General features: G+C 35.6%; 1 protein-coding gene across 1 annotated transcript in view; it reads right to left on the bottom strand.

The window, feature by feature from the left end:
- The window catches only part of LOC132554503 (kinase non-catalytic C-lobe domain-containing protein 1-like), a 52,271-nt gene extending 39,286 nt beyond the window's left edge, over nt 1–12,985 (bottom strand). Inside the window, exon 1 of the mRNA XM_060218812.1 lies at nt 12,496–12,985. Within this exon, the coding sequence (XP_060074795.1) occupies nt 12,496–12,985 (490 nt within the window). The remainder of the gene's footprint in view (nt 1–12,495) is intronic.
- Between the last annotated feature and the right edge of the window lie 2,547 nt (nt 12,986–15,532).

Here is a 15,532-nt window from a genome sequence, read left to right as displayed (position 1 = left end):
GGTAGGGGTGGGGTGGGGGAGACGGGTAGGAGTCATTGGGCTCTCTTTTTCTTTTTCCTGTTTTTTTTATTGTATTCAAATGAATGGGAATTAGTAGAAGATATGGATACTAAAGTTATGGTAAGTATTAGGAGATTCAAGGTGTGTGGTGTCACAGGGCACTTTTATTCTCAGCAGGCTGAGATAACAGGCCCTCCAGAGTGACACGGTTGCATCTTTGAGCAAGGCACTTTACATAATTATTCTTGATGGCATGGGGATGGGCCTCCAGTGAAGTGTTCATCAAGGTAAATATTAGCTACTACAACGCTTCCCCCACTTCAAGATGACACAGTAGGAAATACCAAGCAAACCAAACACATCTTCTGGGATATCAAAGTTACATTTCTGTATATCTGTACATATAAGTAATCTTTAACTTTTTCTTCTCCATATTTTACAAATTATACACAAAATTACCATTCAGGTCTTGACCATTCATTAAATGGTCTGAAAAGGACAGAAAAGATTAAGCAAAAACAATTAGGGATATAGCTGGGAGAATTTAATGAAAAATGTTCATATATATGTTTTGGACTAGAGTGCTAATTACTGGAAGTACTACCTCCATTTCAAAAGTATTATATATAGGGTTGGGCTTTGTAGGTTAAGCTTATCAGTAGTGAAATAATACTAAGTACAAAATGTGTACCAGGTACACTCAACAGTAAAATTTACACTTTATCACACTTGGCAAAATACCAAGGCCATTTCCAGAGGTTTTATGAATTTGTACTTCATTTCTGCATCTTAAAATTTTACAAAAAAATTCAAAATATTTTGCTCAATGTCCTTTTGATTGGAAATCATTCAATTTCAATAAATATTTTCAATTCCAGTATATAAATTCTAAGTTTAAATGTACCTGGTGAACTCCGTGTAAAAGGGATTGATTCACCAGTACACAATGGTGACTGTATACAATGGGGGAAACAAAACAGTGTTCAATATGAAAATATATTACGGGATCATGCTTTCTGATATTTGAAAGAGACCAGATATTACTGAAGAGTTTTATTGATAAAAATTTTTGAAAAGCCAGTTTTGACAGTGTGGATTTTAATGTGGATCTGTGAGGACCTAATGTCAATGACCCTGGGAAGGGGAAGGACAAAGAATACCCCAGAAATACCTTACTAATTGTTATAGAGATGATAAAGTGAGAATTACTCCCTGCAGGAAGGAGCGGGTTTTTCTGTTGTCCTCTGTTAAGATATCTGAGAGCCCAAGAAAATGGTCTGCTTACTATATTCCATCTCATGATCATATGAGGTGGCTAAAATTTGGGACCCCCAGCAGTATCAGATTTTTTCTTCCATGTCTTCTATCAAGGGAACATTAAAAGGACCAAAACAGATCCCCCTCTATTGCAACACTCTGGATCTCGATATTTTCCTTTCTTTCCTGTCTGTTTTTTTCTTTGCTCGGTTTTCCACTCTTGGTTTTCCACTTGACAATAATTCTCATATGACCCTACATGTTGTGAGGACATCAAACCCCGTAAAAACAAACAAAACTAATATCAATTGAAAAATATAAATAATTTGATTTTCATTAATTGAAAGAACCATGCAGATGTGAAAATAATGAAGCATTGCATTTATAGTCTTAGTAAATGACCAAGCTTTACAGGCAAACATATTTCTTCACTTGCAATTTGATATGCTTGTCTACAGAACTTTGTAATTCATAATGCATATAAATGCCATACAAATTCAATTTGCCTAGATTTATTTGTTTATAAGTTCCCTTTACATGTTGCCCTACACAATTTATATGCTGCTTCATTGTCCTGTAATAAACCTATCCTACAATTTTAAGCAAGTTGTAGTTGACTTCCTGGGCTTATTGTGGGAAAAATGTGTCAAAAATTGCCATCTGTACTCTGGATTCTATGTGTAAAGCTACTAACATTCAAGGCCAGCTGTGTCAGTTCATTCTGAAGAGAACATTTTTCACATTTCAATAATATGTACAGTCAAATGTCTCTCGGCAAGTAAAATATTGTCAAATGCACAGTGAGATTTTTTTGTGCTGTGAGCTTGTACGGACTCTTTTTCAAACCATTTTCTGTTAGTTATATTGTATATTACTGTGTAAAGGAAATCAATATTTATATTGATCACACTGAGGTCAACAAACTCCCTGAACACTTTTTTCACTCGACGTGCTGTCATTTGGAGGGCTATATGATCATGATACAAAATCCTATTGACATAAGGATCTTTGTTTTTATTCATTAACTTTTAATCAAATACAAAATCAAAACAAAGAGTTCTACATCTGTTTTTATGTATATTTCCATCTGAATCTATCAAAGTAAACATTCTTGATGAAATAACCACAGATCCTTTTCACTCATTTGGTCAAATGTTGGACATATATACACACTGAGATTTTACTTGTCATCTAAAATGGTTCTGAATACATTGAAAATGATACAACATGGCCAATACAATGATTTCATGAAGTTTTTTTGTAGCAAATGAACTATATTTTTTTAATGAAACTTTTATTTCATTCCGTTCTTATTTTCCTGGCTCCCCCCCCCCCCTCCTCCTTTCCATCATAGACATTCCAGATTTAAATTGAGGACTTTCCAAAACAATATTGGAAAGAAAATGATTTAATATCTTATTTTGAATATGGCTACTGATGAGCAATTCTGACTGTGGTATATATGTTGATATCATCTCTAGTAGCATTTTCACATGTAATAATTGTAAACAGAAACTAAACCTTTGATACAGATCACAAGGATCCTACAGGTAATATTTATATATCTACTTTCCCTAGAGAAAACTTTCCCTCAGGTAAACATCTGAATCACTCATGTTTTAAATCATAATAATGTGTACGATTTTACTGAATAAATCACCATTTTTTGGTAATTCTGATATCATTACATTAAATAGCTGTGTCATACCTACGTCAATTACCTGATAACTAATGGTACAAAAATATCATATATTGTTAGATACAGGTATAATACATATCTCATATCTTACAAGTGTATTATATTAGCTTATCAACAAAAAGGTCAGAGTTTTCATTAAAGATATCTACTTTTAACCTTTGAACAACATCTTAAGGAAAATTGAAAAATATAACTTTGACAACCAAAACAACCACTCCGTCACTCCCACAATCTCTATATTCACCCTAATTACAGTTAAATCCAGTAAATTTTTTCTGATCTCAGTAATATGTAAGATTCCATTTGAAACATGCAGGCGTGGCCATGATAGATCAGTCAGTTGGAGCCTACCTAATCTTAGGTGAAGATCTGAGGTGTGATTCCATGTTCTCTACATGTGGTGATATGCGTTTCTCCGAAAGCTGAGAAACGAATCAGTCTGTGCTGGCATGGTGTGTCCCTGGGCAAGGCACTTTACCCTAATTGCTTTGGATGTCACACAATGGGCCTCCTGTATGTTTTTCAGGGAGGTTAGCCACTAGCTATCACAAGGCCCTAGCTGTTCAGGGGGCAAAGAAACCAGGAAACATACAAACAAATAAAAACTAGGGTCTTGGTAGAAGTTTCTGATGGACTTACTAAAGTAACGTTATTGCAGTGACTAAAAAAATGACTAAAATAGGAACTGTAGCAGCAAATAACATAGAAATTCTCTGTTACAGCCACTAAATAAGGGGTCTCTGTTACAGCCACTAAATAAGGGGTCTCTGTAACAGCCAATAAGATAGAAGTTCTCTGTAACAGCCACTAAATAAGGGGTCTCTGTAACAGCCACTAAATAAGGGGTCTCTGTTACAGCCACTAAATAAGGGGTCTCTGTAACAGCCAATAAGTAACTTTTTCTGCGTTTCGTTAGTATAGCAGAAAAATATTGTCTGTAAGTTTTTATTGCCATATATAGTATAGGCGTAGGCTGATGAATATGCATTAGGCCAAATAGGCGAGTAAGGCATTTTGCACGTGGTTTTCGTTGTACTGAGTCAGGTATACAGGTGTATTGTATAGGTGGGGTCATTCTAGCCTTGGACAGCATATCGTACAGGCTGTTTTTTATTTTTTAATGTCAGAATTTAGATTTAGTAAAAATAGAATTTTTTATCTATGGGAGGTAACTCGGACATGACAAAGTTGTCGAGTGTAGGTAGTGAGCCAGAAGGTTTTCCAGAGCATTTAGCTCATAGAGTTTATCTCTGGTTTTTAACCCTGGGCCGTATTGTATGGAAATGGAAGTTTAGAAACAAGAGTTATTAGTAGATATGATCAAAATATTTCGGAGTATGTATTTCAAGTAATTTTATATGAATAATACAATAAAACAAAATATGTGTCAAATATTAATAAACGCCGGCTTTCTAGCTGTTCAGCAGGCTAAATGCATACCTGGCATTTGTGTTTTTATTTGATAAAGTGTTTTATGGGAAATAGTTTAGACGATAGAAGTTCTCTGTAACAGCCACTAAATAAGGGGTCTCTGTAACAGCCACTAAATAAGGGGTCTCTGTTACAGCCACTAAATAAGGGGTCTCTGTAACAGCCACTAAATAAGGGGTCTCTGTAACAGCGACTAAATAAGGGGTCTCTGTAACAGCCACTAAATAAGGGGTCTCTGTAACAGCAAATAAGATAGAAGTTCTCTGTAACAGCCACTAAATAAGGGGTCTCTGTAACAGCCACTAAATAAGGGGTCTCTGTAACAGCCACTAAATAAGGGGTCTCTGTAACAGCCACTAAATAAGGGGTCTCTGTAACAGCAAATAAGATAGAAGTTCTCTGTAACAGCCACTAAATAAGGGGTCTATGTAACAGCCACTAAATAAGGGGTCTCTGTAACAGCCACTAAATAAGGGGTCTCTGTAACAGCCACTAAATAAGGGGTCTCTGTAACAGCCACTAAATAAGGGGTCTCTGTAACAGCCACTAAATAAGGGGTCTCTGTAACAGCCACTAAATAAGGGGTCTCTGTTACAGCCACTAAATAAGGGGTCTCTGTAACAGCCACTAAATAAGGGGTCTCTGTAACAGCCAATAAGATAGAAGTTCTCTGTAACAGCCACTAAATAAGGGGTCTCTGTAACAGCCACTAAATAAGGGGTCTCTGTTACAGCCACTAAATAAGGGGTCTCTGTAACAGCCACTAAATAAGGGGTCTCTGTAACAGCCACTAAATAAGGGGTCTCTGTAACAGCCACTAAATAAGGGGTCTCTGTAACAGCCACTAAATAAGGGGTCTCTGTAACAGCCACTAAATAAGGGGTCTCTGTAACAGCCACTAAATAAGGGGTCTCTGTAACAGCCACTAAATAAGGGGTCTCTGTAACAGCCACTAAATAAGGGGTCTCTGTAACAGCCACTAAATAAGGGGGCTCTGTAACAGCCACTAAATAAGGGGTCTGTAACAGCCACTAAATAAGGGGTCTCTGTAACAGCAAATAAGATAGAAGTTCTCTGTAACAGCCACTAAATAAGGGGTCTCTGTAACAGCCACTAAATAAGGGGTCTCTGTAACAGCCACTAAATAATGGGGCTCTGTAACAGCCACTAAATAAGGGGTCTCTGTAACAGTCACTAAATAAGGGGGCTCTGTAACAGCCACTAAATAATGGGGCTCTGTAACAGCAAATAAGATAGAAGTTCTCTGTAACAGCCACTAAATAAGGGGTCTCTGTAACAGCCACTAAATAAGGGGTCTCTGTAACAGCCACTAAATAAGGGGTCTCTGTAACAGCCACTAAATAAGGGGTCTCTGTAACAGCCACTAAATAAGGGGTCTCTGTAACAGCCACTAAATAAAGGAACTCTGTAACAGCCACTAATTTAAGGTTTTCTGTTGCACCTACTAAATACTGTAAGACTAAGACACAAGGGGCCTCTACAGTGGAGACTGAAATGAATGGTTGCTTGTAACCAAAGACTGGTTGTCCCATCCAAATAACTTACCACGCCCACTTCCATATAAATACAGATCAGATTCAATATTTGTTTAAAACGATATATTCACATATATTAATATCAAATACTTATTTACCTAACAAGGAATATAAAGAGAACACTTGAATATTAACAGAATTTCACTTTTCCAGGTCATGGCTGAGTACGTAACAGATGGTGTTACCCTTCATAAGGATGAGTGAGACTATCACCATAATTAATCATTAATGGATCAGATCCAACATTTCTATAAAAACATCATCTGTTGTTGTTGTGATCGTTTTACTGCTGTACCATATTGATTTTAATGAAAGCCCCTTTCACTTACAACTAGCAGGCATTAGAAATGAAAACGAAATATTCTTAGTTACAGGTTGAAATTCGCTTCTTGAATTTGCCTCAAACAATTTATAACTTGTTGTCACATTATAATTTCGAAAAATATGATTTCCTGAGACACATCTCTAAATGATGCCCATAAGCCAGAAACTTTGATATGTTGGTTTATTAGGCATCTTACAATCACAGCCTTACAAATTATATTACAGCTGTTTTTCCACAAATATTTTACCTAAATACCAATCAAAGTTTGTTAAATCTGCTTTTTAATTTATTGATAAACACTGATAACAGTAGGATTAAAACATATTTATTTCTCCAGAGTTTCTAGTATGTCTCTATGCTATATGTAACCATAACTGGATAAGGTCTAAATTACCTATAGCACTCCCTCAGCTGGTGATAAACCCCAAAATATTCATGATATGTTCTAAAACAGTCATAGAAACAATGTTGAAATGCTACAACTTCTATACAAAACATGGTCATAGCACATTTCCTTCATTCATCTATAAGAATACATTCAGTAAATATTCACACTTAGACTTCAAATACCCATGAACATACCAGACCTTCCTAACATCTTCATTAAAATAAATACAGTACATGTTCACACTATGGCCTCACATTAGAATAAGTACAGTATATGTTCACACTATGGCCTCACATAAGAATAAGTACGGTATATGTTCACACTATGGCCTCACATTAGAATAAGTACGGTATATGTTCACACTATGGCTTCACATTAGAATAAGTACAGTATATGTTCACACTATGGCCTCACATTAGAATAAGTAAGGTATATGTTCACACTATGGCCTCACATTAGAATAAGTACGGTATATGTTCACACTATGGCCTGAAATACCCATTGACTTAGCATGTCTCCCTGGCTGATACCACTGGTTCATGTTTAATGAGTTTTAACATCTCAGTAAAACATGTGTGAGGTTAAGGCTGCTGTCATCTTAACGACCCAGGTACGGATTTAAAGGTGTGTAATCATGGACATAAGGGGCTTTTAAAGATCACTCAAGTTACAACATTCAGGACAAAAGATGACAGGATGATGATAGAGAATCATTTGGCATGGATTACTTCCCCTTAGAGCTCAAAACCTTGTGGGTGAAGTGCTTTACCAAAACTTAGCATAGACAATCTAATCTTATACAAAGCTTATACACCAAAATAATTTCGAATTCAATTTTAATTTCTTGAAATTTCAAAAAGTAAAAATGTTTATACAGCTCACAACTAGATCTGCAGTAATGCTTGTTCAGGTTTTGAGAAAAAAATATATAGAGCTGTCGTTCCTGTTGATTCAATGGCTATACGGGACAACAAAGACCAGGCACTATCATCATTTTTACTTTAATTTGCATCCCTGTTCATTTTAGTTCGTGAATCATATTTCTACAACTTTATTTTTCATACCATGTATACCTGCATATCTACTTCCTCAATATATTAATGGGTTCAGTGCAAAGTTGACATCTTATGAAATACAACCCTTCCTGGAACAATTTTCAAATCAGACACATAATAAATTCACTTAGAAAAAAACTAAGAAATAATTGCGTATTCATAAATACATTGCCTTCATTTTACAATTAATATATTTGAAATATTTTATGATATTTGTAATTCATTCTTATAATATGTTTTAGATAATTCTTTACAGAAACATAATTCCAAATTTTGTACCTACAAGTGAACAGCAACACCGCAAACATTTAAGGAAATCTTGCCATTCCTGTATGAAACAAGCTTGAAAGGCTTTGTCGACAAGACTCAAATTGTTTCCTATTTACTTTGGTTTTGAAATCTGAACCACCGTCAAACCCAGAATATACAAACAGACCAATCAATGTTTAGAATAAGCCAATGAGGAAACATTTACAAAAATTGTTAAATATAGACATGATCTGTTGTTGACATGTATTAATAGCCCTTCTACTGAACAAATAAATCATCAGTGATCACTAGCACAAATTTCTAGTTTTGTTTCCCGGTCTAACTGAAAAGAAATCTGAGGGAAAATAGATCCAAGACAAATATGTTACTGATCTCTTGAAATGTTTTTAATATTGATATTTTTGATATCTAAAGTAGATTTACAGTATATCTAATACTTCATTACAGAAAAAGTTTTTTTTACAAGCAAATAACTCCTAATTGTCATGCTGTTTGGTAGTTTGCTATTTTCTATGATGATTTTTTTAAGTTTACATTTTCTCGTTTTTATTTGATACACATAAAATCTTCATGCAAGTATTAGTCTTATGACCGGTAGTCTTTATAGACAGGTGGCTTTTGTAAACATATAATCTTTATAGACAGATGGCCTTCATAAATAGGCAGTCTTTATAGACAGGTGGCCTTCATGAATAGGCAGTCTTTATAGACAGATGGCCTTCATAAATAGGCAGTCTTTGTAAACAGGTGGCTTCATGAATAGGCAGTCTTTATAGACAGATGGCCTTCATGAATAGGCAGTCTTTATAGACAAGTGGCCTTCATAAATAGGCAGTCTTTATAAACAGGTGGTTTCATGAATAGGCAGTCTTTATAGACAGATGGCCTTCATAAATAGGCAGTCTTTATAGACAGATGGCCTTCATAAATAGGCAGTCTTTATAGACAGGTGGCCTTCATAAATAGGCAGTCTTTATAGACAGATGGCCTTCATAAATAGGCAGTCTTTATAAACAGGTGACCCTTAAAAATAGGCAGTCTATATAGACAGATGGCCTTCATGAATAGGCAGTCTTTATAGACAAGTAGCCTTCATAAATAGGCAGTCTTTATAAACAGGTGGTTTCATGAATAGGCAGTCTTTATAGACAGATGGCCTTCATAAATAGGCAGTCTTTATAGACAGATGGCCTTCATAAATAGGCAGTCTTTATAGACAGGTGGCCTTCATAAATAGGCAGTCTTTATAGACAAGTGGCATTCATAAATAGGTAGTCTTTATAGACAATTGGCATTCATAAATAGGCAGTCTATATAAACAGGTGGCTTCATGAATAGGCAGTCTTTGTAAACAGGTGGCTTCATGAATAGGCAGTCTTTATAGACAGATGGCCTTTATAAATAGGCAGTCTTTATAGACAAGTGGCCTTCATAAATAGGTAGTCTTTATAGACAATTGGCATTCATAAATAGGCAGTCTTTATAGACAGGTGGCTTCATGAATAGGCAGTCTTTATAGACAGATGGCCTTCATAAATAGGCAGTCTTTATTGACAGGTGGCCTTCATAAATAGGCAGTCTTTATAGACAGATGACCTTCATAAATAGGCAGCCTTTATAGACAAATGGCATTCATAAATAGGCAGTCTGTATAGACAGGTGGCATTCATTAATAGGCAGTCTGTATAGACAGATGGCCTTCATAAATAGGCAGTCTTTATAGACAGGTGGCTTCATGAATAGGCAGTCTTTATAGACAGATGGCCTTCATAAATAGGCAGTCTTTATTGACAGGTGGCCTTCATAAATAGGCAGTCTTTATAGTCAGATGGCCTTCATAAATAGGCAGTCTTTATAGACAGATGGCCTTCATAAAAAGGCAGTCTTTATAGACAAGTGGCATTCATAAATAGGCAGTCTGTATAGACAGATGACCTTCATAAATAGGCAGTCTTTATTGACAGGTGGCCTTCATAAATAGGCAGTCTTTATAAACAGGTGGTTTCATGAATAGGCAGTCTTTACAGACAGATGGCCCTCATAAAGAGGCAGTCTTTATAAACAGGTGGTTTCATGAATAGGCAGTCTTTATAAACAGGTGGCTTCATGAATAGGAAGTCTTTACAGACAGATGGCCCTCATAAAGAGGCAGTCTTTATAAACAGGTGGCTTCATGAATAGGCAGTCTTTATAGACAGATGGCCTTCATAAATAGGGAGTCTTTATTGACAGGTGGCTTCATGAATGGGCAGTCTTTATAGACAGATGGCCTTCATAAATAGGCAGTCTTTATAGACAGGTGGCCTTCATAAATAGGCAGTCTTTATAGACAGATGACCTTCATAAATAGGCAGTCTTTATAGACAGGTGGCCTTCATAAATAGGCAGTCTTTATAGACAGGTGGCTTCATGAATAGGCAGTCTTTATAGACAGATGGCCTTCATAAATAGGCAGTCTTTATAGACAGATGACCTTCATAAATATGCAGTCTTTATAGACAAGTGGCATTCATAAATAGGCAGTCTGTATAGACAGATGGCTTTCATAAATAGGCAGTCTTTATAGACAGGTGGCTTCATGAATAGGCAGTCTTTATAGACAGATGGCCTTCATAAATAGGCAGTCTTTATAGACAGATGACCTTCATAAATAGGCAGTCTTTATAGACAAGTGGCATTCATAAATAGGCATTCTTTATAGACAGGTGGCCTTTATAGAAAGGTGACCTCTATGGACAAGCCTCATGAAATATTTTTGTATACAGTGGTCATTTTTGAAAGCACAGTTCTTTGTTTAAAAACTATTTACATGACAAAGATCAATCATATCATAAATTTTAAGTATTTACTTAAGATTTGTATGTTCTTTGGGTTTTTTTATTTTGATAAGTTATACCATATGTCTATCTGTGATAATACTTATACAAGTTTTACTTACACTTGAAATGACAGATATTATGGTTTTGAGAGTCTTGTATTTCATCTGAATTTCACAGTACCTATCAATGACAGATATTATTGATCTTGAGAATTTGATATTACACCAATGATCTACAACAAAATTCAATAGTGCACACAGATCGCTCTTGAGAATTCTCAAACCCAGAAATTCTATGAGTAATATCTGGTGTCTACCAGCTCTCAAGGAGAACCATATTGTATGACTTCTTCGGAAAGGCATTAAATTACAATAAGATATCCTATGACTTACCTACCTTCAGATAGCTAGATTTGTAAACAATAGCCATGAGTATGTTGTGGTGATAAAACTGGACATCTAGATAAAACACAACTATTCAACATGAAGCTTCCTCACTGACTACACGCATCAATCCATAACAAACCATCAAACAGCACCATCACTCATGGTCTCGGGTACGAAAGGTAAATATTTGATGAGTAAAGATATTATTTGTACCCAAGGGATCCCTGACAAGTATAGATCATGGTATACTTTATCACACCTGTACAGTGTATCTGTGTCACAACTGTACAGTGTACCTGTGTCACACCTGTACAGTGTACCTGTGTCACACCTGTACAGTGTACCTGTGTCACACCTGTACAGTGTACCTGTGTCACATATGTATATTATACCTATTTCACACCTGTACAGTATATCTATATCACACCTGTACAGTGTACCTGTGTAACATCTGTACAGTATATCTGTATCACACATGTACAGTGTACCTGTGTCACACATGTACAGTGTACATGTGTCACACCTGTACAGTGTACCTGTGTTACACCTATAGTGTACCTGTGTCACACCTGTACAGTATATCTATATCACACCTGTATATTATATCACACCTGTACAGTGTACCTGTGTCACACCTGTACAGTATATCTATATCACAATTGTACAGTATATCTGTATCACACCTGTACAGTATATCTGTATCACACCTGTATATTATATCACACCTGTACAGTGTACTTGTGTCACACCTGTTCAGTATATCTGTATCACACCTGTACAGTATATCATACCTGTACAGTATATCTGTATCACACCTGTATATTATATCACACCTGTACAGTGTACTTGTGTCACACCTGTTCACTATATCTGTATCACACCTGTATATTATATCACACCTGTACAGTGTACTTGTGTCACACCTGTTCAGTATATCTGTATCACACCTGTACAGTATATCACACCTGTACAGTATATCTGTATCACAACTGTATATTATATCACACCTGTACAGTGTACTTGTGTCACACCTGTTCACTATATCTGTATCACACCTGTACAGTATATCACACCTGTACAATATACCTTGATCACACTAGTATATTGTATTCTCCAAATAATAAAATAATGTATCTATACCTCTGTTTTCATCTTGTTGACAATACTGCACGTTTGTTTACTGGTTCTTATTGACATTTTAACAAACCATTAATGATGAATAATTGATCAGATCAGTAGGGTGCTTAAACATTTGCAACAGAATATCTTAATATCATATTCTCAAGAACACCTATCAAATATAACTTACCTGAACCAAGATCAAGGAAGCATACGTTGCCAGCGTTGTCAAAAGCGACAGTGTCTGGAGTGATGCAGAGGGTTTGGAACATTTCTGGAGTGCAGTTAACGACCTCCAAAACAAGGCAGCACTCGCGACAAAGCGCCCACAGCTCATCTTCTACTAAAGAAGAGTCACGTGCCGCCAAGATGTCGGCCAAATTCACTGCCTCGTCTGCTTCATTCACACCAGCCAAAGAATCCATGTCGTCATCATCATTATAGTAATTATCATCTCTCCTACCGTATTCGTTCAAATTTTCATCCTGTAACAATGGTGGAAGATGATCCTTCTGATGTGAGGCTATTAATTGTCCTTGTGCTATAAATCCACCATCATCATCGTTAGAACCATTCCCTGTCAAATGATCACGGAGATATTCGTAACCTCCATCCTCTGGCAGGAAATCCTCTTCATCCGGATGATGCTCTGCCTCTGCATTAGTCTGTGGAGACTCCATTTGGCAAAGGAGAAGTTACACCGTTTCCTTTACACTTTTTCACAGTGTAGCCAGTGTTAAGAAAACACCAGATAACACTTCACATACTGATTATAAACATTTCCAACATCTTACGCTAAACAAAACACACCTGGCATACTATACCTTATACTACGTCCTAACAAATACGTCCTATATCGAGAATATCTACATCTATACTGGTATACATGACAACTCAGAATGAGCCTGAATAATGAATATAATTTCCATTCTGTAAATTGCGTTGAAATTACTCCAAAATAATGTTGATATATGAATTTGACGTCCAATGCATCCTGAAAGATTTAGGCATCAGATTTCCTTTATCTGAAAAATAAACAGAAAACATACTGGTATGAAAAGGCTCCTGTGATTAATAAAGCACACAGCTGATACAAATTATACAAGCCATATGATACCTTGGTGTACTGTTATCCATTTAAAGCAGAAAATTTGACTTTACTTGCATATATATCCACTATAATGTGTAAATTCCAATGATGAATATATATTCACATGTAAATGTCACACCAAAGCAGACAGAATATCGATAAAAAAAATCACACAAAACGTCAGGTGTTTTAAAATTCCACTGTGCTATCTCGTCACGATCGGTGAACTGAATTGCCTTGAAATAACTGAAAAATAATCACAATACCTGAAAGATAGGTACCATTCTTAATTACAAAGAAACTGTGGGACAGTAGGTAAATGAATTGTTTCATCGTCACGGTTAGGCTACCCTAAATCCGTGAATATGAATTGGACGAAGGCTTAAAACCCACACATACAAAATATACCTAGTTTAAATACAGCCCAGGTATAAATCTACATGTGCTACAGTAATCTTTCCTGACAGGGTGCCAATATTTCTGTCATAGAATCCAACCTGACTCAGGTATTTCTACTGCTAAACAAGACACACAGGTACTAAATGAACATGTATTCGTCCTTACCTGTGAATGCAGCTTTCTACAGGTGTGTTATTGTCAGGCACACACTTACCTTTCACTATCCTACCTGTTTAAATATGACCATATATTTAATAAACAAACTGTATTCGTTTACTTATATGTGTGTATACATGTACCTGTGCAGATCTACAGACCTGTCCATAGGTAGAGTTTTCATTCTATACCTTTTTTGTCCTGCTTGTATACCGGTACCTGCTCTACCTGTGGTACCTAATGAGAACTAGCTACCATACAGTCAGGTACTGGACAGTATGTATATACATTTTTCAGCTATAACATTACATGCTGAGGCTTGTTGAATGGTTGAGTGATTTCACTATTTAGCAAATACGATCAATCACATATATCATACAGGTATAATTTCCCCGGATAACGAGTATTTACTTTCGAAATGTAGTAACATGTGTGGCAATTAATACACCCACATTTTAAAACAATATCCACCACAATAGTGTAATATTCTTAGACTGATGACCCAGATATTTAACATTGTATATCTGGACAAATTTCTGACAAATATTTACCTTACTTGTATATAATGTAAATACTTGTCTGTATAGTGACATATTACTATCATTAAGACACCTAGGTATTCACAGAAATGATGTATACACTCATAAAACCACATGGAAAACTGTCCTTTGGACAGGTGGTCTTTATATAGAGGTACCTTGATTGATATACCAGTAGTTTACATATATTTGGCCTCTATATACAGGTACCTGGTATGTTAATGTATATTTGGTCTCTATATACAGGTACCTGGTAAGTTAATGTACATTTGGTCTCTATATACAGGTACCTGGTAAGTTAATATACACTTGGTCTCTATATACAGGTACCTGGTAAGTTAATATACTCTTTGTCTCTATATACAGGTACTTGATAAGTAAAAGTACAATTGTTCTCTATATACATGTATTTGATATGCAAGATTCTAAATTGATTGATTGATTTATCAATATTTTTTTTCTTTGTGTGTTCCTTCATTCCTTCATTTATTTATACATCCATCTATACATTTGTATTATTTATTTACTTATTTAATGAGGTTGTTAATGATGATGTTACATTTATAGACTGGAAATTGCACTAGAGACTGCAATTATAAAGAGATAACTTGTAAACAAAAGGTCTATACAGACAGTTATCTTATAAACAGGTGGTCTTTAATGACAGTTTCCTTATTTACAGTTGGTCTTTATTGAAAACATGTGGTCTTTATAGACGGTTAACCTATTTACAAGTGGTATCTATTGACAACAGGTGGTCTTAAATGACAGTTACCTTATTTACAGGTGGTTTTTATTGACAACAGGTGATCTTTATGGACAGTTAACTTATTTACAAGTGGTCTTTATTAACAATAGGCCGTCTTTATGGACAGTTAACTTATTTAATAGTGGTCTTCATAGGCAGTTAATTAATATACAGGTGGTCTTTATAGACAGTTAATGTATATACAGGTGGTCTTTATTGGCAACAGGTGGTCTTTATAGACAGTTAAGCTATTTACAAGTGGTCTTTATTAACAACAGGTGATCTTTATGGACAG

Source organism: Ylistrum balloti, unplaced genomic scaffold, assembly GCF_031769215.1.
Source record: "Ylistrum balloti isolate Yb309-2 unplaced genomic scaffold, AGI_CSIRO_Ybal_v1 Utg370414, whole genome shotgun sequence".
Lineage (NCBI taxonomy): Eukaryota > Metazoa > Mollusca > Bivalvia > Pectinida > Pectinidae > Ylistrum > Ylistrum balloti.
This window is presented reverse-complemented; position numbering and strand designations above follow the sequence as displayed.